The following is a 27,576-nucleotide window of genomic DNA, read 5'->3' as shown; positions in this document are numbered from 1 at the left end:
AGATCAGACTTAATATCGTTAAGATGGTAGTACTCCTCAAATTGGTCTACAGATTGAACACAATCCCTGTCAGAATCCCAGCTCGCTTCTTTGTAGAAATTGAAAAGCTGATCCTAAAATTGGTATAGTTGCAAGGGACCCAGAAGAGCCAAAACAATATTGGAAAAGAAGGACGAAGTTGGATGATTAACACTTTTTGATTTCAAAACTTAACTACAAAGCAAAAGTGGTAAGACAGAGTGGTACTGGAATTAGAAGACATACATCAATGGAATAGAATTGAGAATCCAGGTATGAGTCTATGGTCCATTGCTTTTCGACTAGCGTGCCAAGATCATTCAATAGGGAAAGAATAATTTTTTCAACAAATGGTGCTGGGACAACTAGATATTCACATAACAAAACATTGAAGTTGAACCTTTACCTCATACCTTATACAAAAATTAACCCAAAATGGATCAGAGAGCTGAATGTAAGAGCCCAAACTATAAAACTCGTAGAAGAAAATGTAAAGGTAAATCTTCATGCCCTCAGATTTGGCAGTGGATTCTTAGATATGACACCAAAAGCACAAACTACAAAAGAAAAAATAAATAAATTGGACTTCATCAAAACACAAATTTTTGTGCTACAAAGGACACCATAAAGAAAGTAAAAAAGCAACCTGCATAATGGGAGAAAATGTTGGCAAATCATATCTAATAAGAGACTAGTATTCAGAGTATATAAAGAACTCTCACAACTCAACAATAAAAAGACAAGTAATCCAATTTAAAAATGGGCAAAAGATTTGCATAGACATTTCTTCAGAGATGACATAGGGATGGCCATTAAGCACATGAAATGATACTCAACATCATTAGTCATTGGGGAATTACAAATCAAAACCACAATGAGACACCACCTTATGCCTGGTAGGCATAAGAAAATGGCATTGTGGCTAGAATCAAACAGATAATAACAAGTGTTGGCTGGTGAGGATATGTAGAAATTAGAGACCTCATGTGCTGTCGTTGGGAATGTAAAATGGTATACCTACTTTGGAAAACAGTCTGGCAGTTCCTCAGAAAGTTAAGCATAAGAGTTACCATTTGTTACAGCAATTCCACTCCTAGATATATACTCAAGCTATATATTTAGTATGTAAACATACTAAAACCCAGTGAATTGTACACTTTGAATGGGTGAATTGTATGATATGTGAGTTATATCTCAAAAGCCGTTACCAGAAATGTATATAGGCTTAGTCAAAATTGATATGCAAACTTCCTAATATAATTATGTGGCTTCATACACTATTATGTTGGACTTGTTTAAGAAGTAGTTTAATTATTTGGTATAGGTTAAAATGATTTTTCCCTCCTGTGAAGCTATATTTAGAATTAGACTTGGAAAAATTTCAAGTGTGGTCACATTTGAGAAATTTTTTATTTTTCAATAAATTATTGATTGATTAGAGATAAAACTGTTTCATTTATGTTCAGCCCTAAGTGATACATTGTGAATCATGATTTTGTGTTCTTATACGTATTTGTTTCACTTTCATAATCACTTTAATAACCAAGAGAGAGATTTGTCTTATAATTTATTTTTTCCTACAAGGCTTTTAAGGTAATCTACTAAAGAAAGGCAATTCTCAATAGAGATGGTGCTGCTTTGATGTTTGTTCTTGTTCCCCACAAGGAAAAATTTTTGACTTTGAATGAGAATCTGATGTCATAGGTTGAGAACTTCTCAGTTCTAGCCAATAAAGCAGCAAAAGTTTTACTAAAAAATGTTTCATTTCCTAAAATTCTACAAATTAGAGTTTAGCACGTCCATTGAGTTGTTAAGCTTTCAGTTATTTATATTTTATTTGGAATTAAGTTGGTTTCTTCTTTTTTTTTTAATAAAGTACAAACTGATTTATAGTTATATCTTGATATGGTCTCTCCAAAGACCATGTTCTTCCATTAGGAATTTGGGAGTGACCATCCTCAAAATGACAATAGTTTCTATTACACTAACAAGGTAGGTCCAATTCCTTATTTTCCTGAAAATGGCATTTGTGCATCTGAAACAGATTGCTCAAATTCATTTTTTTGATATTGTAGTAAAAAACACAACATAAAATTTACCATCTTAACCATTTTTAGGCATACACTTCAGTAGGATTAAGTATATTCATATTGGGCCGGCCCCGTGGCTTAGCGGTTAAGTGCGCGCTCTCCGCTGCTGGCGGCCCGGGTTCGGATCCCGGGCGCGCACCGACGCACCGCTTCTCCGGCCATGCTGAGGCCGCGTCCCACATATAGCAACTAGAAGGTTGTGCAGCTATGACATACAACTATCTGCTGGGGCTTTGGGGGGAAAAATAAATAAATAAAATCTTTAAAAAAAAAAAAAGTATATTCATATTGTTGTGAAACAGTTCTCTAGAACTTTTTCATCTTTCCCAACTGAAACTACTGTTTAAACAACATTTCCTTCTCCTTGTCCCCCAGTCCCTGGTAACCATCATTTTGCTTTCTGTTCTGTGAATTTGATTACTTTAGATACCTCATAAAAGTGGAATTAAATAGTATTTACCTTTTTGTGACTGGCTTATTTTACTTAACATAATGTCCGTAAGGTGCACCTATGTTGTAGCATATAACAGGATTTCCTTCCTTTTTAGGGCTGAATAATATTCCAGTGTATGTATATACCGCATTTTGTATTAGGTAGGTCAGCTACATCTCCTGATCTTGGAGAGGTGACCTTATTATGTAAGAGATGCCTTATGAGGCCCAGCAGTGTGCTTCCCTCTGATCATCAGTTCCAAATGTTCCAGGAGTGACCCCTGTGTGAGCTACATGTGTCTTTCTACTGTGGTAGAGTTGCTCTTGCTTCAGGTGCCCAGGTAGGCTGGGCTGTCCCCGTGGCCGGCTGGTTGTAATGTTTAGCTGAGTGTGGCTGCTATGGACCCTTTAGTCACTTTATTGGGTGTGGGGAGCCCCAGCATAGTTGGCCGCAAGGTCTAATAGCACGTTCCTGGTGCAGTTTTTCTGTTAAGTAAGTAGGTCCCCAGTGTGGCTGGTTGCTAGGCTCAGGGGCTTACAATTGCTGTAGGCTTCAGGCCTGCAAGCCTCTTGTCAGCTCTCTCAGGATTGCAGCTAAGTGGGGCTGGCCCCAGGCATGGGAGTACCCAATTGTTTCAGGCTTTGGCAGGTGCAGCTGACCCCCTATGTGGCTGTTTGAGAAGCGCAAGTCTTCTGCAGCTGACAAGCCCCACTGCCAGAGGACCACACCTACTGTCAACACAGTCCTGCCCTGTGCGTGTGCCCTGACCCCCTCAAGTGGACCCCACTGCAGAGGCCCTACACACTCCACCAACGCCCCAGACATTCCACCTGCTCCTGCACACGCCTTGCCCTGCAGAGGTGGACCCACTCACCTGGCTGCAGAGAATCCAGGTACCCAGCCTGTGCAGGCCCACAAGTTGCCCGAGGGCTTGCTTTTGGGTGGCGCCAGTCCCTAAGGGGGCTGCCTGCCCTGGCTGAACTGGATTAAATTGGTGCTTTAGTGGGTGGGGCAGACCCTGAGCTAGCAGGCGGGGGGAAGAACTCCAACGGCGTCTGCCAGGGTCTGTGTCAGCATGCCTGTACTAGGTCACAATAATGGCTGCCGCTGATGTCTCAGTCCCTGGAGAGGTCTACCTCTCTCCAAGATGCACCCAGAGCCTCTCAGGTGAATCTCTTTTCACCAAAGGACTGTGCACCTTTCTTTCTGTTGATTTTAGGTTGCTTTCCAAAATGGGTGAATTTGTGTCTGGGCCCTTTAACAGCCGGATTTTTTTCCCTTATGTCCAATAGCTTTTCTGCGGGTATTCCTCGTTGTTGGTAGCTAGCAAAGCCAGATATTATGACACTCGTCTCAGTTGTGCTGAGTCCAAAGGATGCTTATAGCAGTAATGCTCCTCTGGCTCAGGTCCCCCACTCCTCCAAAGAAGGCTACGTACCTTTGGATTGTTCCCAGGCAGCCATGAAGCGCTGCGGCTTGTGAAGGTGGTTTTTTTTCTCTCCAGAAAGGAATTTCTGCCTCTTCCACCTGAGTCAGGACTGTCCCTTGTTGCTGGGGTTCTTTTTGTCCAGTTTTAAGTTCTCTCTCAGGGGTAATTGTTCCAAGAGTAGTTGTAAATTTGTTGTGTCCCTGGGAGGAGGGGGACACAACAGAGTCCGCCTATGCCATCACCTTGACCTCACTCCCCACATTTTGTTTCTCTCTTCATTTGTCCTTCATCCATCCATTGATGGACATTTGGATTGCTTCTACCTCTTGGTTATTGTGAATGGAATTAGGTTGGTAGCTTCTTAATGCTTAATTTAAGATACCAAGAGATTAGAGTTTTGATGTGGAGGAAGAAGCAGCAGTTCTGAAGTACGATAAAATATGAAGAAAGGTAGACCTGAATAGGGTGACTATCTTTTTGCCTTGGTTGTCCTTGATGGCCAGTGAGAGTAGTAGTCACCTCACACTTCCCCAAGACTTTTTCCTGAGAAGCACTCTCTTTTATGTCTTAACATGCTACTAGATGGAATGCAAAGTGGATTTGATAGGTGTATTGTCTTTACTCAAAAAGAAAAGACTTGAACACACTGAAACCTGTTTATTATTATTATTATTAACAATATGGTCCTCTGATGTAGGAAGACTTGTACTTTATTTGTGGATCACTTCAGGGGAGACTGGTCACTTCCTCATCCATTGTATGGATATATCACATTTTGTTTATCCGTTCATCAGGTGGTGAACATTTTGGTTATTTCTACATATGAGTACTCTGTGACCCAGAAATTCCACTCTGGGTATGTGCCCAAGAAAATGCATGTATATATGCACCAAAAAATATGTTTAAGAATGTTCATAGCAGAACATCTAAGTTATTATGCAGACTAATAAACATGAACTAGAGAGCTGGCCCCCCCAGTTAAAAAAAAAACATGAACTACTAATACATGCAACAAATGGATGGATCTCAGACATAATGTTGAACAAAGGAAGCCAGACATAAAAGAGTGGTTATTGTATAATTCCATCCGTAGATGTTCAAAATAGGCAAAACTAATTTCTTGCAATTGCAGTCAAAGCAGATTACTTTGGTTGATGGTAGAAGAGGATTATTGATTGGGAAGAGGCACAAGAAAGCCTACTGGAGTGCTGAAAATGTTCTCTCCCAGATGGTTACATGAGTATATGTATGGATATACCCATGAAATTCAAAAAATTCACTGAGCTGTACATTTAACATTTGTGCAGTTTACTTCATGTAAGTTATACCTCAATAAAAAAGAAGTGTAAAAAAAATTTTTAAGGCATATCATTTGTATAAGAGGATTAAAATTTGTTTTTAGATGTTATCGGTCAGTAACCCTCACACAGCTTTCCACTGTTCTTCAGGAGGAGCTGCTTCACCATCACTGGCTCTAAAGAAAGCTGAAAAATTGTGCGTCAGATTCTTTAGGAAATTGTCCGAATAATTAACAATAAAGCAAGATTTAAAAAACAAAGTGTAAGTTAACATTGCTCCTATTAACATTAGTACTTTCATTAAGATGAGAAATACATGGATACAGGACATAGGTGCATCACTGGGATCTGTGAGGTTTTCAGATACTGTGGCTTATCCAATTTGTGCATTAGTTGAGTGCCTAATTTTACATATAAATATTCATCTACTTCTGCTACAGCTTCATTAATAACATCTGTATTTCCTCTTAAAACTTGAGGTATTATCTAGATTGGAGGTCTGTATTCTTTTTGGTAGGAAAATATTAGATTGTTTTTGCCTGATGATCAAGTTCAAGTCATTGGCAGTCCATGGTTTTAGTTCTGGAATCAATTGCTTTACCTTGAACTATGTTCATTATTATATGTTTTTTAACTTTCAACCTTTTGACTTTTCAAAGGACTATTTGGACTTTTCTCTTTTTCCTGAATGGCTGAAATGTCTCACTGGGTCTATAACCTTCTCCATGTCCATGGGTCTCCATTTGGTCTTTTAATTTTCCACATTTATATTGCAGAGGTCTTCAAATAGCAAGTAATCCATCCTGTTCTGAAAGAATACTTCAAATCTATTAAGAGATCCATAGTGAAATATTTACTGATGAAATAATGTAACATCTGGGATTTGCTTCAAAATAATTTTAGTTATTGGGTGAGGTTACATGGGGGGATCATTATATAACTTTGAAATTTTGCTAATAAAATTGAAGAAAATAAAAGTACTTCAGTATTTTTCTGCTGCAGAATATCATGCTTTTTGGAGTGATTCTTTCCAGTTTTTTTTCTCACCCTATATTGTAGAAAGTTTTACACATTTGCTTAACAAAGCGTAGGCCTCTGTAAGTACTTCACAGGCTTACCATCTTGAAATGGGGTATGGGTCTCTCTTTGACCCCATTTATAAATGATAGCCCCTACCTCCTTTTACCTCAGTCTACTCAGCCTCACTCCAGACTTTCAGCTGCTAGGAAAATTCTCATTTTTCTTACTAACAGATTGATAAGAATATCATGTTTAATAGTTTGGGAAAGTCATATAAGCTAGTCCAATCACTGACCTAAGCTTTTCATCTCAAAATGAAATAATTGAAACTGTTTTTCAAGAAGGTTTTTATTGATGGCGTTTATTTTTTTCCACTATAACTCACACTAAAAAATAAATATTATATTGTGATCCAATACATACACAATTTAATGTGTTTGACTGAAGTGAAAGCTTCATAAAATAATACCCTTACTAAGTGTGATGTACTCTATTTTTTATTTTATACTATTTTTCTTTAAAGAACATGTTGGTCAGGACCCACTGAATTTATTTATTTCACACTCCACTAATGGATCATGTCCTGCAGTTTAGAAAACGGTTTAACATTGTCTAAAACAGACATGTTTTAGCATATTAATAGTATACATGCTCTATACCATTGCCAGTGGTGTTAAGTAAGACTTAAGTTTTTTTATAATAAACTACTTTCTGATATTGATAAGTAATCCCTTCAAAAAACTTGGCACCAGAAGAAATCATCCTTGCTATTAACTGCTAATCATTTTGGAAATGTTTCTGCAGGGTATACTAATATACTAGTAGACTTAAGTTAGTAAAAATGAAAAAGATCCCTGGCTTTCTTCTCAGCCCTGAGCTAACATCTGATGCCAATCCTCCTCTTTGTTTTTGCTGAGGGAGATTGGCCCTGGGTTAATATCCATGCCCATCTTCCTCTACTTTATATGGGATGCTGCCACAGCATGGCTTGACAACTGGTGTGTCAGTGCGTGCCTGGGATCCGAACCTGCAAACCTCGGGCCACCACAGTGGAGCGCGCGCACTTAACCCTTTGCACCACCCGACTGGCCCCTGTGGCTTTTTTCTGTAAAGTTGTAGTGCCATTTATTATCTTCTTACCCCTAATCATACTGCCCACTTAAGGGATGCTTTCTGGGCGGTAGAGGCAATAGGCCAACCTGTCCTCTTTGCCCTGAATAAACATGGTAACCAATCAGAGTTATGTAAAAGTGGTTTCTTGTTTTAACTACTAATTGCCTCAAGTTCATTTGGCTGGATTTTTTTTTTTTTTTTTTTTTTTTTTTTTACAAGTTCTAGGTAGTAATTGATAAATGTACTACTTTCACTTTAGGGCAAGAAAATGTGACAGCTGGAGATCTAACTAAACTGGGAACCCAAGGCTGTATGTTCCTTTATCAGTGTGACTCTGAGAACTGATACCTGCTGGTTCTTTGAAATAGTGCTGTGTCTCATGAAGCTTACGGTAAATGTTGTCTCTGTAGGTGACTTACTGAAACAGGAAGTTTTCATGCAGTGGGTTTTATGGGCAGCATCACATGCAGGACTGCTGATTTAAAAGGGCTGAGTTTAGATGTAAAGCTCGAAAAATGACTGTGTAATGCAGTTTCTTTTCTATTAACAATAAAAGGACCCATAGCCAGGAAATGAGCTTGGGATGCATTGTGGATTTTGTGCAACAGATACTAATAAAAGCTTTGAGTGCTTGGGTTTGTGCCATCTCATCGATGGTATTTTTCTGTCCGTTAAATTGCATGCCTTCCTTGCAGTTATTGATTTTTTTTTAAGCTGAAGCAGTCATTCGTTTTAAATGGGCAGGATTTTAACCCTCTATCTTTGTAATTAAATTCTTCCAGAGCAAAATTTGTGAGTACTGTATATCACTGAAGATAGTGGTTGAGTGATTGTATGGCTGCATTTTGTGTTGGCCTATTCAGTCTTAATGATGCTCCCTGGCAAAGGAATTCAGTGGAATGATGCTTAGCTCAAGAGAATTAACTCATCAGCTCCACTGCCTCTTAGGAATAAGGATAATTGCTTTGTAAGAGAGTGACATGTGTTCAGTTCTTTTGGTGCCCCCAGAGAAAGTAAGCAAACACAAGCAAGCTAGCATTTTATGATTTACCAGCCATCATGTTTGGTGTTACTTAGGCTGTCTGATTTATTATACTTCTGTGATTATATACTTTTACTCAGGTATGAAAATTGAAGGTGAGAGGCATTTCATAATTTGTCTATTACTTTTAGGTTTAGTCAGAACTTGGAGGAAGGCTTCATGATAGAGTGGAATGATCATTGCCTACTCTCCTGATTTTCTTTATGTTCTCCACTAATTAAGAGCATCATTTTTGATGCTTTTCTTTTCCTTATCCCTCATGTTTACATGTAATATAAAGGTTGTTAGTTTTTTCTTTGAAATGCCTTAATTATAAACTCTATTTTTTTAAGTCATTTTCTTCTGGGAATTATTGCCTCATTCCTGCAGTAATAACAGAAGTAATAAAAATTAGATTTATTTAGCATCTTGCAGTTTACAAAGTACTTTCACATATTCTTACTCGTGTAATCCTCAAAACCACCATGTGTGTGGTAGATGTTCTTCTTTAAATGCTCTGCTATAAAAACTTCCTATTTATCTTCTTTCTGGGTATTCTCCTCTCTTTTATTTTATACACTGGGGCCAAGTGAATATTTTTAAAATACAACTTCCATCATTATACTTTTTTTCTTAGCACAAGACCTTTGGTGGTTTCACAGCAAGCTGAATAATGAAGTCAAAACTCCTGTATTTGCATTTAGGATTATCCATAATCTGATTCTAAACTAGCCTTCTTTTTTTATTGTCCTGGAACTTTCTTAGATTAATTTTCTCTAAAGATCGAGTCAATTGGGTTCACTTCAGCAAGTGCTGTTACCTGCTATATATCAGATACTATGTTTGTTGCTAGGGATAAAAGATCAGGTAAACATTCTTCTTGTCCTCAGCAAATTCACTACCTACTGGAGGTCAAAAAGATGTAGGCATAGCTAATTATAATATATGTGGAACTTCGTGGAACTGGATGCTTTCTCAGTTTTATGAGTATGTTTAGAAAAGAAATTTTTTTTAAAGGCGTAAAACCACAAGGGACCAAAAAAATGGGAGATAAGATGAAAACAGATGAGAAATGTTAACAAAATTTTGGAAGCTGGAAGGCAGATAGTTAAGAGGTAACTGACTTAACAGTCCAGAGAAAGCTGAATGATTGAAGGCATAGGCCAGTTTGTTACATAAAATGCACCAGATAGTCTTGAGAGTTGGAGACACTAGGAACTTCAGAAAGTTGGGATGCAGAAGGAACTAAAAACAGGAAGCTTAGTTGCAAGTCTATATATGAAGCAGTTAGGTCGCTAAATCCCCTCCCTCGCTAGCATCACCTGGCAGCTACCCTTTCCCACCATCACAGGAGATGGAAGGTTCACACTGTTGAAAGTGAACTGCTCTGTGAAAACTGGGCTGCCTGGCTGAACACAGGGTAAATGAGAAAAAGGTTACACACTGATTGGTGAGACTCCTCAGACTCTAGAAGAAGCAGATTCCTAAGTGCCTGGGATTTCTTTGAACTCTTAAATTTTTTCTTCAAAAGAAATCTATGTGCTATTTCTGTAATATAGTAACTTTGTTTTACTGTAAAAAAGATTTTCCCCAAATCTTCAAAGAAAAGTGAGAATCCAGGAAAGGTGTGTCTTATTTGTCCTATAGCTTATGCCCTAGCACCCCTCCATGTACCCTTGGTTGTGCATACCTCAGAGTAAGAAGCTGGCATTCAAGATTATTCACACCCTGTCCCTATTGGATCTTTCTGGCTTTACTTCTCACCATTTCTCCCCATATACCTTGTGTTCTGTTTGTATTGGTCTACTCACAGTATATCAGATTCTGGGCGTTTTCTATCATGTCTCCACCTCACTGTTCAAATTAGTATTTTTTACAAGAAATGCCCTTTATTCTGTCATCTCTTCGTCCTTCAAGGCTCATCTCAAGTGCCACTTGTGCCCAAATGCTTTACCCTCCCTCATCCAAGCTCTTCTACTGACTTGTTCTTATTTCTCTTCTAACGTTCATCATATTATGTGATTTATTTAATAGACTTTTGAGCCACCATATGCAAGACCCTGTGTGAAGAGCTAAAATACAGTCTCTGAAAGATGAGAACTGAGTGTTATTCATCTTAGATATGTGATATCTGCATATGATGGATATTAATATTAAAATGCCTCCACTATCTCTGGTCTCTTATTTTTCTAGTTAATCTTTTATACTTCGTCACAAATGGTTATTCAAAATCACAGATCTGATCATGTCAGTACCCTACTCAAAAACCTTTCATTTTAAACTTTAAGATGCCATTGAGGACTTTCCTAATATGGACTCCACCTTACTTTTCTAGTCTCTTTTTCTGCCCTAACTACTTCTTGCCCATCCCTACCCCTTCCTTATCCTCATGGTCCATCTACCCCCAGACCATCCACCGTCTCAGCCTATACTATCTACTTTCTCGTTTTCTGTTTGTTGCTCGTGCAGTTCTTTCTCCCTGAAATGCCTTTCCCTCCTCTTCAGCTGTTAACATCCTACTATTTTTTTAAGGCTCTGGGGGAAAAGGCAGGGGGAGAAAGAAAGAAAAGAATTTCCTTCTTGAGACTACTGTAATTGCCTTTTCTCTTTTCTTGCTCACAGATCAGAATCCAGTTTTATTACTCTGCTTACGCTTAACCAGCACCTCACTTCACTTTAAATGTTATGTCTATTGAATTGAAGATCTGTTACTTTAAGCATAAGTCTTTAATAGTGAAAGTATGCTGTACTGTGAATGAATAAGGGGTGAATTTTGGTGTCTACTTCCCTACCTCGCAGTAATTCTTATTGCTAAAATGGGGTGTGGAGCTGGGAAGAATGTCCAATTCAGGAATACCCCTAAGCACATTTACAATTTTAAACTTGACCATTTTCGTCTAAGTGATACTAAGTTCGTAGGGTCAGCCCTATGCTAAAATTGGTTTTAGGTCACAATAACTACTTACACAGTGCTAGGGAGGGCTCCCCTGAAAAATCTTTATGCAACATCATTTCTGGTGTGGAAGTCTGTGGCCAAATTGGAGTTTTAATCTGCCTGGGAATTGGCTATTACTGCCTATCTATTCCTCTCCCAGTTATTAATATCCTTTTCACAATTTTATCAAATATATTAAAAAAAAATTTTTTTGGTGGGAGCATTAATCAGAAACACAAATTAACTTTTAGAAGCTTAATGCAATTATATATAGAAAAAATGCCTATTTTCTGCTTTTTCTCCTTTAAAAAAGAAGTTGTTCATCTTATAATGGTTTATTAGGTGTTTATCTGGCAACCTGTGAGTCCTCTTTATTATGTAATTTTCAGACAAAAGTTATTCCTAAATTAGTGTACACTTTGACACATAAAGGTACTTGGCAACCTGATAGTGATAGTAAAAGTATGATGGTGTGGTTTGCAAAGGGCTGTCTGTTGTCTCTAGCTTGGTAACATAAGCACTTACATTGCGAGCAGCTTTTTGTTCCCTAGATGAAGGTTTTTTTAATTATAAAAACAATCTATATTATATAAAACTCATAAAATACTAAGAAACAATCATTTTAATACCTTAATATACATCTCTCTGTATCCTTTTCCGTGCATATATATTCATCTATGTACGTATGTATGTGTGTGTACATATATGTATAAATATAACATTTACCTATATCTATTTTTTAAAAAGTATCATACTATACATACCAATAACTCCCCCCCCCCCCCAAAGCCCCAGTAGATAGTTGTATGTCATAGTTGCACAGCCTTCTAGTTGCTGTATGTGGGACGCGGCCTCAGCATGACCGGAGAAGCGGTGCGTCGGTGCACGCCCGGGATCCTAACCCGGGCCGCCAGCAGCGGAGCGCGCGCACTTAACCGCTAAGCCACAGGGCCGGCCCGATACCAATAACTTTTAATCAGTCAAGGTTTTAGGTGTCGAAGATGTGCAGAACTTGGTCTTAAGCACCAGAGGGCATTAAGAGAACTATTAGATAAAATCTCTACCCTCAAGATATTTATAGTCTAGCTGTTTAAGATAGAACAAATATATAAGAAGCAATGTGAAGTCCAGCGCAGTGGCTAAACTACATGGTATATACTAAACACTCAGGAGGAATTAAAATTAGCCTTTAAGACTCTAGGGGTGGGGAGGTGAAGGTAGCTAAGTAGCCAGCATGTAATATGGGCTCACTAAGTGATAGTTGTTGCTCTCACCCTCATACTCCAAATTTTTACTCTAGATGTCTAGGAGAATATTGATTGCATTTATACAAGTAGAGAAGTTGAGAGGAAAATCATTACTATTTTAGGAAGATCTTTGAGATGTTTAAGTGTTGTCCAGGGAGAGAGCTGTTTCTTGCCCATAGTTAAAGATAGAGAGTTAGAGTTCTGGTGAAGAGTCAGAACAGCTTTGAGAGTCATACTTACAGACAGTAGATGAATTTTCCAAAAGGAGAATAAGACAGTAATTAGTTTTGTTTCACACTGTCCTTTATGCCAACTAAAGTTGATACTGAATATCATGACAAAAAATATAAAATCCCCGTTTGTCAGTGAGTTAGAAAAGTGAGGGTTTGTGTTTATTGTGCCAAGAGTTAAAATCTCTGTATCTTTGAAATTCTGGCATTTCTTCCTCTTGGTTTGTCTCATGGCTTAATAGTTTGGAAATATTAAATAACAAAACTGTGTGTGTGAAAGAGAAAGAGATTTGTTTTCTTTTTTTAAAAACATTCTCACATCTAATTTAAATTTCCAAATTCTCAAGCTGTTTTTGTTCTTGTCTTGCTGGGTCTCATTATCTCTGTTTAGCTTTTCGCTTATACATCATGTTTCATATATGTGAACGGCATTGGGAATGTGATCTTTCTCATGACCCTGTAAGCTAAGATTTTGCTTTGCATTTCCCAGAATAAATGTCACTAAAACATATACATTCTGCTTTTCCCCTAGGTAAAAATCTCTACACCAATGAATATGTAGCTATCAAACTGGTGAGTAGAATCTGTGTTTGTGGTAATTATGTTTTGGTGCTCTCAACCCTCACATACCTTTTCACAGGACATAGTTGTAAGCATTCACAAAGATACTAATGTTGTTTTTTTCCCTTGCATATGATCCCACATAGTCATTTTCCTTCAACTGTAGTATTACAGTGGTAAATCACTGTAATACTACGTAACACTGTATAGTCAGATGATGCTAGCTATAGTGTTAGCAATGATGAATCAAAGACTAGTTAAAAAACAGCTGGAAGAAAGAAAATCACTGAAAGACTAGTAATTTCTGTGAACTTTGTACCTTTCACAGTGCTGTTTTAAAAGATAAAATCATTTGAAAGTTTTATTTTCTTTTTCTTGAACTTGACTGATCCATTTTTAAAATGTAAGGTATTTATTAATATACTTAGTAGTATAGAACCAAATCTGATCTTCTAATCATTGCCTTAAAAAGCTGTCCAACATGGAAAGCACATCATGTGGTCAAATTTGAAGCAGAGTTCAATTGGTTATGTCAGAACTAATCTTATGAATAACTAAACTAGTGATTGAAAATAGCATCCTATTAAAACAAAGAGAATTAACTATTTAAAAAATATTTTAAAATATTTATATATTTTTAAAAATATTTTTGAGGATTAATGATTTTAGAAGAAACAATTCTGGTGCCCAGTGACGTAGCGGTTAAGTGCACGCGCTCCGCTGCAGTGGCCTGGGTTCCAGGTTTGGATCCTGGGCGCACACTGACGCACCGCTTGTCAAGCTATGCTGTGGCAGCATCCCATATAAAAAAAAGTAGAGGAAGATGGGCACGGATGTTAGCCCAGGGCCAATCTTCCTCAGCAAAAAGAGGAGGATTGGCATCGGATGTTAACTCAGGGCTAATCTTCCTCACAAAAAAAAAAGAGAGAAAGAAACAATTCTTTATCTTATATTTAAAGGTGATACAAAACTATGTCTAGTCATATGAAATGTTTCATATGGCTAGTTTCTATGAAACTGTACAAATGTTTGTCCTAGTAAAGTAAGTTTCCCAGGATTTGAGGGTAGTTTGGGGGCTTTATCAGTTGCAAGACAGAGGATTTAATGGTTGAAGGAAGGATCTTGTTATAACTGAATGCTGTTCTTCTCTAATAAATTGTACTTACCACATCCACACCTGTTCTGCGGTTAGTCCCTTCCTCTCATTCAGCTTGTCAGTTTGTGGAGGAGTTAGGGTTGTCTGGTGAAGAACTGACAGTTTTCAGATTGATTTCTCTACAAAAAAGTTGACAGAGAGCAGGGCTTAAAGAAGGTAGTTGCTAGGGAACAAGTGTTTTGTTTGTTGACTTGGAACTCTTGTTGGAGAAATGGGAGCAGGAATAGAGTTAATGCATGTAAGAATGCAGGCCAAATATTTTCTCAGATTGAATATCAAAGGATTAACCTTATTTTTTTACTTATAGGAATTCTGTAAAAGTGCTCTCTAGCTCGTCTCCTTTTTAACTTTTTCTGTTTTACTATGGTAAATTGAAATAATTTTGATTCTTTGGACTAGTAACACGAAGCACTTAAAAGTACTGCCTCAATATTTTTCATTTGTTAGTGTCCCTTTATTTATCAAGACTTCTTTTTAGGCTTTCTGTTAGGGGCAATTCTCTTTGTCTAGATTTCTCCTTCCAGGTTTGTACTAGTCAACCTAGTTAGATAAGCTTGCATAACGTGTTGTTAAATTGAATGACCATTGCATTTCTCTTACGTTTTATTAAACTTTTATTCTACTTTGTATGGCCAAGAGTTAAAGCTAAAAATAGACATCATATCATCTAGTATGGTGTATCTCAGTACCTCATTTCTCTTTCAAATAAATCTTAAATAAAGGCTTTTTATAGGATAACTTATCTATGGGCCCACTCTCGCTGTTGGGCTGTGTTCTTCATGGGAGATACGAGGTCAGTATTTGAGCTCTTTCCCTTGTAACAGCAAAATTTGCCTTAAGCTTTACAGTCCTACAAGTTAGCAGTATGCTGTCTTTTTAGGATTTCAGGCAGGCATATGTGTTCCAGAATAACCGTGATTCTGGCAAATAGCCAGCTTTCTGCAGAAATGTAATCAACATCTGGCACAGAAATACAAGGAAGCCCTACTGGTACTGTTTCAGTTCTATTTTATTTGGATCTTCATTTTGGGTTCTTGTTTCTTGGATTTCCAGGAACCTTTTTAAAAAATCATATGTAATGTAACCAAAATAATGTCATGAGCCCCTCCTTTACCTCCATCACCAAGATTTCTAGGGTTCTTTTTTTTTGTGTGTGTGTGAAATTTTTGTTGTACATTATTGTTTGTCAGTCACCATATAAGTGCATCCTTCCACCCCTTGTGCTTACCCCCGACCCCCCAGCCCCTGGTAACCACCAAACAGTTCTATTTGTCCATGTGTTGGTTTATCGTCCACATATGAGTGAAATCATGCACTGTTTGTCTTTCTCTTTCTGGCTTATTTCACTTAACACAATACCCTCCAAGTCCATCCATGTTGTTGCAAATGGGACGATTTTGTCTTTTTTTATGGCTGAGTAGTATTCCATGGTATATATATACACCACATCTTCTTTATCCAATCATCAGTCGAGGGACACTTGGGTTACTTCCATGTCTTGACTATAGTGAATAATGCTGCAATGAACATAGGGGTGCATAAGCCTCTTTGGATTGTTGATTTCAGGTTCGTTGGGTAGATACCTAGTAGTGGGATAGCTGGATCATAAGGTATTTCTATTTTTAATTTTTTGAGGAATGTCCATACTGTTTTCCATAGAGGCTGCATTAGTTTGCATTCCTACCAGCAGTGGATTAGGGTTCCCCTTTCTCCACAGCCTCTCCAGCATTTGTGGTTTTTTGTCTTGGTGATTATAGCCATTCTAATGGGTATAAGATGATATCTTAGTGTGGTTTTGATTTGCATTTCCCTGATGGTGAGTGATGTTGAGCATCTTTTCATGTGCCTATTGGCCATCTGTATATCTTCTTTGAAGAAGTGTCTGTTCATTTCCTCTGCCCATTTTTTGATTGGGTTGTTTGTTTTTTTCTTGTTCAGTTGTTTGTGTTCTTTATATATTAAGGAGATTAATCCCTTGTCGGATATGTGATTTGCAAATATTTTTTCCCAGCTGGTGGGTTCCCTATTCATTGTGATCCTGGTTTCATTTGCCTTGTAGAAGCTCTTTAATCTGATGAAGTCCCACTTGTTTATTTTTTCTTTTCTTTCCCTTGTCTGAGTAGACATGGAATTCAAGAAGATCCCTTTATGGCTGATGGCGAGTAGTGTACTACCTATATTTTCCTCCAGGACTTTTATAGTTTCAGAGCTCACCTTCAGGTCTTTGATCCATTTTGAGTTAATTTTTGTGTATGGTGAAAGATGATGGTCTACTTTCATTCTTTTGCAAGTGGCTGTCCTGTTTTCCTAGCACCATTTATTGAAGAGACTTTCTTTTCTCCACTGTATCTCCTTAGCTGCTTTGTCAAAGATTAGCTGCCTCACAGATTAGCTGTGAGGTTTTATTTCTGGACTTTCAGTTCTCTTCCACTGATCTGTGTGTCTGTTTTTGTATCAGTACTATGCTGTTTTAATTACTATTGCTTTGTAGTATGTTTTGAAGTCAGGGATTGTGACGCCTCCAGCTTTGTTCTTCTTTGTCAGGATTGCTTTAGCTATTCAGGGTCTTTTGTTGCCCCATATAAATGTTAGTATTCTTTGTTCTGTTTCTGTGAAGGATGTCCTTGGGATTCTGATTGGGATTGCATTGAATCTGTAGATTGCTTTAGGTAGTATGGACATTTTAATTATGTTTATTCTTCCAATCCAAGTGCATGGAATATTTTTCCATTTCTTTTTTTTTTTTTTTTTTTTTTTTTTTTTAAAGATTTTATTTATTTTATTTTTTCCCCCCAAAGCCCCAGTAGATAGCTGTATGTCATAGCTGCACATCCTTCTAGTTGCTGTATGTGGGACTCGGCCTCAGGATGGAGGGAGAAGTGGTGCCTCGATGCGCACCCGGGATCCGAACCCGGGCCACCAGCATTGCAGCGCGCGCACTTAACCACCAAGCCACAGGGCCGGCCCTCCATTTCTTTATGTCATCATTGATTTCACTCAATAATGTCTTATAGTTTTCATTGTATAGGTCTTTCACTTCCTTGGTTAAATTTACTCCTAGATATTTTATTCTTGTTCTTGCAATTGTAAATGGGCTTGTCTTCTTGAGTTCTCTTTCTGTTAGTTCGTTGTTGGTATATAGAAATGCAAGTGATTTCTGTAAGTTGATTTTGTACCCTGCCACTTGTCTGTAGTTGTTGATTATTTCTAATAGGTTTTCAATGGATTCTTTAGGGTTTTCTATATATAAGCTCATGTCATTGGCAAACAGTGAGAGTTTCACTTCTTCATTGCCTATTTGCACTCCTTTTATTCCTTTGTCTTGCCTAATTGCTCTGGCCAGAACCTCCAGTACTGTGTTGAATAAGAGTGACAAGAGTGGGCACCCTTGTCTTGTCCCCGTTTTCAGAGGGATGGCTTTCAGTTTTTCCCCATTGAGTATGATGTTGGCTGTGGGTTTGTCATATATGGCCTTTATTTTGTTGAGGTACTTTCCTTCTATACCCATTTTGTTGAGAGTTTTTATCATAAATAGATGTTGGATCTTGTCAAAAACCTTCTCTGCATCTATTGAGATGATCATATGGTTTTTATTCCTCGTTTTGTTAATGTGGTGTATCACATTGAATGATTTGCGGATGTTGAACCATCCCTGTGTCCCTTGTATAAATCCCACTTGATCATGATGTATGATCTTTTTAATGTATTGCTGTATTCGGTTTGCCAATATTTTGTTGAGGATTTTTGCGTCTATGTTCATCAGGGATATGGGTCTGTAGTTTTCCTTCTTAGTATTGTCTTTGCCTGGCTTTGATGTCGGGGTGATGTTGGCCTCATAGAATGTGTTGGGAAGTGTTCCATCTTCCTCTATTTTAGGAATCATTCGAGCAGGATAAGTATTCAGTCTTCTTTGAATGTTTGGTAAAATTCTCCAGGGAAGCCATGTGGTCCTGGACTTTTATTTTTTGGGAGGTTTTTGATTACTGTTTCAATCTCTTTACTTGTGATTGGTCTGTTCAGGTTCTCTGTTTCTTCTTGATTCAGTTTTGGGAGGTTGTATGAGTCTAAGAATTTATCCATTTCTTCTAGATTGTCCCGTTTGTTGGCATATAGTTTTTCATAGTATTCTCTTATAATCTTTTGTATTTCTGTCGTATCTGTTGTAATTGATCCTTTTTCATTTCTAATTTTATTGATTTGAGCCTTCTTTCTTTTTTTCTTGGTGAGTCTGGCTAAGGGTTGTCAATTTTGTTTATCTTCTCAAAGAAACAGCTCTTTGTTTCATTGATCTTTTCTACTGTTTTTGATTTTCTACTGTTTTTTTGATATCAATTTCATTTATTTCTGCTCTGATTTTTATTATTTCCCTCCTTCTGCTGACTTTAGGCTTTGTTTGTTCTTTTTCTAATTCTGTTAGGCGTAGTTTGAGGTTGCTTATTTGGGCTTTTTCTTGTTTGTTAAGGTGGGCCTGTATTGCTATGAGTTTCCCTTTCAGGACCGCTTTTTCTGTATCCCATATGAGTTGGTACGGTGTATTTTCATTTTCATTTGTCTCCAGATATGATTTGATTTCTCCTTTAATTTCATCAATGATCCATTAGTTGTTTAGTAGCATGTTGTTGAGCCTCCACCGCTTTGTCACTTTCCCGGTTTTTTCCTTGCAGTTGATTTCTAGCTTCATGGCATTATGGTAGGAAAAGATGCTTGTTATGATTTCAGTCTTCTTAAATTTATATAAGCGTGCCTTGTTTCCCTAACATACGGTCTATTCTTGAGAATGTTCCATGCATGCTTGAGAAGAATGTGTAATCTGCAGTGTTTGGATGGAGTGCTCTATATATATCTGTTAAGTCCATCTCATCAAGTTTTTTGTTTAAGTCCATTATTTCCTTATTGATTTTCTTCTGTCTGGATGATCTGTCCATTGATGAGAGTGGCATGTTAAGATCCCTTACTATTGTTGTGTTGTTGTTAACATCTCCTTTTAGGTTTGTTAATAGTTGCTTTATGTACTTTGGTGCTCCTATGTTGGGTGCATATATATTTAAAAGTGATATGTCTTCTTGGTGGAGTGTCCCTTTTATCTTTATATATTGCCCCTCTTTGTCTCTCATTATCTGTTTTATCTTGAAATCAGCTTTGTCTGATATAAGTATAGCAACACCTGCTTTCTTTTGTTTGCCATTAGCTTGGAGTATTGTATTCCATCCTTTCACTCTGAGCCTGTGTTTGTCTTGAGAGCTGAGATGTGTTTCCTGGAGGCAGCATATTGTTGGGTCTTGTTTTTTAATCCATCCCACCGCTCTGTCTTTTGATTGGAGAGTTTGGTCCATTTAAATTTAGGGAAATTATTGATATATGGGGGCTTGTTGTTGTTGTTTTATTGCTCTTTTTCCAGTTCTTTTGCATTTCTTTTGTTTCTCATCCCATGTGTTTCGGACGACCAGTTCAGTTTGGTAGTTCTGTTTGTGGGTTCTCTTAGTTTTTCTTTATCGTGTGTGGTTCTGTTCTGATTATTTGGTTAGTGCTTACCATGAGGTTTGTATAAAAAATCTTGTGGATGTGATAGTCCATTTTTTGATGGCCTCTTATTCCCTTAGACTAAGTCGATTTGATCCCTTTCCTCTTCCTCTTCTAAGTTATTATTGTCACATCTTATTCCTTCTATAACAATGTGCTGAAGGGGTCAGCTGAGGGGTGTAAGTCCTTCCCTCTGCAATAAAAAGCCCCTCATGTCTGAATATATGTGATGTGTACACCCACTCTCAGCCCTGTAATTCTAAAGAGTTTTTGCTCTTTGTATCTGCTTAGTTACCTAAAATCAGATTGAATATTTCCTGTTAAAGTTTCCAGTATGAAGTTTGAGAGTATTATGTTTGAAGAAGGATCTGTGGTTTTTTAATTCATTGCTCCTTGTGGTTTTTCAAAATCCAAAGACTGTTACTCCAAAAAGAACATTCCTCTCTCTAGTGTTTTGTTTTAATCAAGCTCTGGTTCTGTATTGATTTGTCAGCAGTGTTTATGTTTGGTTCCCTGTGAATTATTAGTGATTTTACTACAAGACGAAAGTCTATAATTGGCTGCTTTGATGGTGATATAGTGGAACATCTAAAACCAAATGAAGATTCTCAAGAGCACTCTCTATCCGAAGAGATTTATGAATAAGGAAGTGACTCTACAGTATAATTAGTCTTGTGTACTTTTATTTTGACTACAAGAATCTTGAGAAACTTGAAATTCAACTCTAATGATTGCTGATTTTACAATCAAAGAAGGGCATGAGTTCTTCTTTCATAGAACTCCTTAAGGAGGTGAAATATTCCAGTCTGCCTGAATTGATTTAATAATTTTTATTTATTTATTTTTCCCCCCAAAGCCCCAGTAGATAGTTGCATGTCATAGCTGCACATCCTTCTAGTTGCTGTATGTAGGACGAGGCCTCAGCATGGCCGGAGTAGCAGTGCGTCAGTGCCCGCCCGGGATCCGAACCCGGGCCGCCAGCAGCGGAGCGTGTGCACTTAACCGCTAAGCCACGGGGCCGGCCCCATGCCTGAATTGATTTAGATAAAACCTTCCTAGAAGCAGGGGGATAGACTAAATAACTTCAAAGAAACTTCTGAATTCTGTGACTTGTGGATTCTATATCTTAAGAAAAACAGAGAAAACTTTGCATGGGTTCAGGGAGAGCCTTCAAAGATAATCAAAGAATTAAAAAATAAGGCCAATGAGGAAAGGTTAAAGGAATTGAAATTAATTCTCCTGAATAAAGGAAGTCTAAGAAATGATTGGATAGTTTTGTTATTTGAAGATAGCTATTATAGTATTCAAAGGTTATTGAGGGGCTGTTTTATCTTGTTATTGAGGACATAAGAGAAATAGGCTTAAGTTTCAGTAGAGGAGATTTAAATTACATATTAAAGACCTTCCAAACCATGAAATTTGTTAAACACCAGCATGAATTATCAAGGGAAGCTGTAGAATCTCCTTCCTTTGAGCCTGTCTTAAAAATAGAACAAGTAACCAATGGGGGAAGGACAGTCTTTTCGACAAATGGTCGTGGGAAAACTGAATATCCACATGCAGTGAAGTTGGTCCTTACCTTACATCATATACAAAAATTAACTCAAAATGGATCAAAGACCTAAACATAAGAGCTGAAAGTATAAATCTTTTAGAGGAAAATTTAGGGGAAAAGCTTGATGATGTTGGATTTGGCAGTGATTTCTTGGATATGACACAAAAAGCACAAGCAAGGAAAGATAGATAAGTTGAATTTTATCAACATTAAAAACTTTTTTTTTTTAATAATTTTATTTATTTATTTTTCCCCCAAAGCCCCAGTAGATAGTTGTACGTCATAGTTGAACATCCTTCTAGTTGCTGTATGTGGGACGCAGCCTCAGCATGGCCAGAGAAGCGGTGCGTCGGTGCGCGCCCGGGATCCGAACCTGGGCCACCAGCAGTGGAGCACGCGCACATAACCGCTAAGCCACAGGGCCGGCCCAAAAAACTTTTTTTTACTGTGAAATTTTTGTTGTACATTATTGTTTATCAGTCACCATATAAGTGCATCCCTCCACCCCTTGTGCCCACCTCCCACCCCCCTAGTCCCTGGTAACCACCAAACAGTTCTATCTGTCCATGTGTTTGTTTATCTTCCACATATGAGTGAAATCATGCACTGTTTGTCTTTCTCTTTCTGGCTTATTTCACTTAACACAATACCCTCCAGGTCTATCTATGTTGTTGCAAATGGGACGATTTTGTCTTTTTTTATGGCTGAGTAGTATGCCACGGTATATATATACCACATCTTCTTTATCCAGTCATTAGTCAAGGGACGCTTGGGTTGCTTCCATGTCTTGGCTATAGTGAATAATGCTGCGATGAACATAGGGGTGCATAAGCCTCTTTGGATTGTTGATTTCAGGTTCGTTGGATAGATTCCCAGTAGTGGGATAGCTGGATCATAAGGTATTTCTATTTTTAATTTTTTGAGGAATGTCCATACTGTTTTCCATAGAGGCTGCATCAGTTTGCATTCCCACCAGCAGTGGATTAGGGTTCCCCTTACTCCACAGCCTCCCTAGCATTTGTGGTTTTTTGTCTTGGTGATTATAGCCATTCTAATGGGTATAAGATGATATCTTAGTGTGGTTTTGATTTGCATTTCCCTGATGGTGAGTGATGTTGAGCATCTTTTCATGTGCCTATTGGCCATCTGTATATCTTCTTTGAAGAAGTGTCTGTTCATTTCCTCTGCCCATTTTTTGATTGGGTTGTTTGTTTTTTTGTTATTTGGTTGTGTGAGTTCTTTATATATTATGGAGCCTAATCCCTTGTCAGATATATGGTTTCCAAATATTTTTTCCCAGCTGGTGAGTTCCCTATTCATTGTGATCCTGGTTTCATTTGCCTTGTAGAAGCTCTTTAATCTGATGAAGTCCCACTTGTTTATTTTTTCTTTTGTTTCCTTTGTCTGAATAGACATCAACATTAAAAACTTTTGTGCATCAGAGGACTCTGAACAGAATGAAAAGGCAACCCATGAATATCATATATCGGATAAGAGATTGATATCTAGAATTTACCATTTTAACCATTTTTAAGTGTACAGTTCAGTGGCATTAAGTACGTTCACTACCATCCATCTCCAAAATTTTTTCATCTTCCTCAACTGAAATTCTGTACCCATTAAATACTAAACCCCCATTTCCCCTTAGCCCTAGCCCCTGGCAGCCACCATTCAACTTTCTGTCTCTGAATTTGACTAATCTAGGTACCTCATATAAGTGGAATTATGCACTATTTGTCCTTTTGGGTCTAGCTTATTTTGCTTAGCATAATATTGTCAGCGTTCATGTGTGTTGTAGCATGTGTCAGAATGTCTTTCCTTTTTACAACTGAATAATATTCTGTCATATATATGAAACAAAATGTAGTAACATTTTGTTTATCCATTCATTTGTTGATAGATACTTGGATTGCTTGCACCTTTTGACAATTGTGAATAACGATGCTGTGAACATAGGGGTACAAATATCAATTTGCGTCACTGCTTTCAGCTCTTTTGGGTACATATCCAGAAGTAGAATTCCTGGGGCCGGCCCGGTGGCGCAAGCGGTTGGGTGTGCGCGCTCCGCTGCGGCGGCCCGGGGTTCGCTGGTTCGGATCCCAGGCGCACACCGATGCACTGCTTTGGCAAGCCATGCTGTGGCGGCGTCCCATATAAAGTGGAGGAGGATGGGCACGGATGTTAGCCCAGGGCCGTCTTCCTCGGCAAAAAAAGAGGAGGATTGGCGGATGTTAGCACAGGGCTGATCTCCTCACAAAAAAAAAAAAAAAAAAAAAAAAAAAAAGAAGTAGAATTCCTGGATCATATGGTAATTCTATGTTTAATTTTTTAAAAAATTGCCATACTGTTTTCCACAGTAGCTGCGCCATTTTATATTCCCACCAGCAATGCACAAGGGTTCCAATTTCTGTACATCCTTACCAACACTTGTTGTTTTCTGTGCTTTTTATAATAGCCATCCTAATGAGTATGCAGATGTATCTTTTAGGGTAATGTTTGATTTTCTTGTTAACTAGTAGCTTAGTATACTGTCAGTTCAGAATAAATAACCAGCCAATTCTTGATGTTTGGTGTACAACAAAGTGTGATAGTTTGGCTGCTTTATCTCTGGGGTCTTTAGAAAACTCTGATTTTGAACAATTGAACACCATGTTGATTAAAGTTACATATTTTAATTGCATTTACAATCTTTAATTCTCTTAAGTGTAAAAATAAATATACATAAGAATGTTCCTACAGCATTATTCATAATATTGAAAAGTGAAAACAGCCCAGATGTCCAAAAATTATGGTATGTATGTGTATACACACACATATATACAGACATACAGGGGAATGCTATACAGCCTTTAAAAACAGCATACAGCTTTGCTCATTGCCATGGAAAGATGTCACCATCACATTGTTGAATTTAAAGGCACATCACAAAACAGCAAATATAGTATGATCTATTTATTTAAAATATATTTTTGAGTCTATATTATATAAAAACATATATATAAACAAATATTTGGAAAGACATTCACCAAAATGTTAATAGTGCTTCTCTTTAAAATGATAGGATCTCAGATTATTTTTACTTTCTTCCTAGTTTTTATATATTTGAAATTTTCTTCCAGAGCATATATTATTTTTCTAAAAATAGTAAAACTATTTACCACCCAAAATTCAGAGTCAAACAAGCAGGAATACATGCTGGTATTTAATTAAAAGGTTTGGCATGTGGTTTCCTAGTAGGAGAATACTTCATGGTGAGGGCGCTATCCTTGAATGGTAAGTCATACAGAGTAGTTTTATTTAAATATCCATGGACGAGACTATGTGTAATTCAGCTTCATCATCCCCAAGCTGTGCTTTCAAACAGAAATTGTGGTAAGAAAATGCTATCATATATGGATATCATCTCTAAAATATGAAGTGGTCTTAGCCCTGGTTTACTCTGAAAACCTAAGAATGGGAAAGTCCTGTTTGTCTAAATCTGATCACAGTTTCTCTTCTTGGGTTTCAGGAACCAATAAAATCACGTGCTCCACAGCTTCATTTAGAGTACAGGTTTTATAAACAGCTCGGCAGTGCAGGTAAGTCAAGTCTGTTTTCCTCATTTACTTAGCATGGAAGCCCTAAAATATGCAAATTTTCTTGTCTACTTTACCCTTTTTACCAGACCATATCTCTCTCCTGCTTACTAGGTAGGTAAATAAACATAGTCAACCAAAAAGCTACTTGCTCTCTGGCTCCTGGAGGGACAGTTGAATTGATTAAGGATCTGTGAGGCCGTGACTGTGCCCACTGACCAACCTTTGAATGCTTTCACCCACCTGAAATACACATGGTATAGAGTTTTGCTTTTTGGTAGTTTATTCGTTGTCTTTTCATTTCTTTATGTATACCAAAAGAAAAGAGAAGGGGTTGGTATTTTGCAAGGTGTGTTTTACCACATTGAGACTATATATCTCTTTTAAAGACATACTAAAATACACGTTCTAAAATACCATAACACTGTCATTTTATCTCTTTTCATTAATTTGGAAGACCTATCTGTAAGATTATAATAACCTTGACCTTTCAGGATTTTTAAACATTAAGTTTATGATTTTTAAAAACTCGCCTGTTTTTTACTTTTCTAAAAGCTCCCATTTCTGAAATATCGTACTGGCTTCCAGAAAAATATCTTCATTAAGCAAATGTTACCAACCCTAAGGAGGTTGTACCTATTAGCTCTTGCAGAAGATGAAATCCTTCAGTGCTAGTTTCATTATTTGATATTAGTAGACATTCCTCTGCTTTATGCTTTCTTCAGTGTGACAGTTTTATATGACTGACTGAAACATGATTTCTATTTCACGTACTACTATTGAAGGTACTATTGAAGGAATTTGAGTTTCATGTCCTAGAATATATAGTATTATATAAGAGCCACTAAGTGTTATTCAAGTCATTTTATACCCTGACTGTGGCAATAATCAGCCATAGTCATAACCTAGGGACGACAGGATGGGCATTTATCTTTGATTGAACCTAACGTAAGTTCTTGCTCACAGTAGCCTCTTAGTATATATTTATTCATTGATTGTCTCCTTAAATGTGGAGTGTTCCTGGCATAGGATTTAATAGTAGCAACGGAGTTCACAGGATGTATGTATATCTTGAGGCTTGTCTTCCCGTAACTAAACTTAAAAATTGGCTGTTATGTTGCTCCTAGTTTCATAAATTTCAGGGTAATAATTATTACAGATCACTTATGATAAACATGTTTGTACATATCTCACAAATCTCAAGCACAGGTAAAAACATGCTAGATCCAGCACAACTTAGATGTTTAATGGGCCTGAGGAAAGTGACCAGGCCAGTTTGCAGGATTTCTTCTGTAAGCCCTTCCAAATGCAGTCATGTGCTGCATAATGAGGTTTCTGTCAACAACAGGCCACATATACGACAGTGGTCTCTTAAGACCTTCCAGTAGGACAAGATGTGGAGGTAGAAGGCAGTGATATTGATGATTCTGATCCTGTGTAGGCCTAGGCCAGTGTGTGTGTTTGTGTCTTAGTTTTTAACAAAAACGTTTAAAACGTAAAAAAAATTTAAAATTTAAAAAATAGGAAAAAGCTTATAGAATAAGGATATACAGAAAGAAAATATTTTTGTACAGTTGTATAATGTGTTTGTGTTTTAAGTTGTGTTATTACAAAAGAGTCAAAGTTAAAAAATTTCAGGGGCAGGCCGGGTGGCTTAGCGGTTAAGTGCGCGCGCTACGCTGCAGCGGCCCAGGGTTCACAGGTTTGTATCCCAGGAGCGCACTGAGGCACTGCTCGTCAAGCCATGCTGTGGTGTCATCCCATATAAAGTAGAGGAAGATGGGCACGGATGTTAGCCCAGGGCCAGTCTTCCTCAGCACAAAAGAGGAGGATTGGCAACAGATGTTAGCTCAGGGCTAATCTTCCTCACCAAAAAAAAAAAAAAAAAAAAAAATTTTAAAGTTTATAAAGTGAAAAAGTTACAGTAAGCTAAGGTTAATTTATTATTGAAAAAAGAAAAAAATTGTTTTTATAAATTTAATGTAGCCTAAGTGTACAGTGTTTATAAAGTCTACGGTAGTGTGCAGTAATGTCCTAGGCCTTCACAGTCGCTCACTGACTCACCCAGAGCAACTTCCAGTCCTGCAAGCTCCATTCGTGGTAAGTGCCTTATACAGATGTAGCTTTTTAAAATTTTTATACCATATTTTCACTATACCTTTTCTATGTTTAGATGTGTTTAGATACACAAATACTTACTCTTGTGTTATAATTGCCTGCAGTGTTTGGTATAGTAACATGCTGTACGGGTTTGTAGCCTAGGAGCAATAGGTTATACCATTTAGCCTAGGCTATACCTAGGTATACCTACCTGTGTAGTAAGCTATACCATCTAGGTTTGTGTGAGCATACTCTATGATGTTGACACAATAATG

General features: G+C 37.6%; 1 protein-coding gene across 6 annotated transcripts in view; it reads left to right on the top strand.

Moving 5' to 3' along the window:
- Nucleotides 1-27,576, top strand: part of CSNK1G1 (casein kinase 1 gamma 1) — a 196,623-nt gene that overhangs the window by 91,241 nt on the left and 77,806 nt on the right. For 5 of the 6 annotated variants that reach the window (XM_087428414.1, XM_087428422.1, XM_004421683.3 and 2 more), the window contains 2 exons: nt 13,367-13,407; nt 25,135-25,204. In XM_087428414.1, coding sequence (XP_087284540.1) covers nt 13,367-13,407; nt 25,135-25,204 — 111 coding nt within the window. The remainder of the gene's footprint in view (nt 1-13,366; nt 13,408-25,134; nt 25,205-27,576) is intronic. The other variant, XM_087428425.1, reaches the window with a different exon arrangement.

Source organism: Ceratotherium simum, chromosome 3, assembly GCF_057802395.1.
Source record: "Ceratotherium simum simum isolate JZ-2026a chromosome 3, ASM5780239v1, whole genome shotgun sequence".
Classification (NCBI taxonomy): domain Eukaryota; kingdom Metazoa; phylum Chordata; class Mammalia; order Perissodactyla; family Rhinocerotidae; genus Ceratotherium; species Ceratotherium simum.
This window is presented reverse-complemented; position numbering and strand designations above follow the sequence as displayed.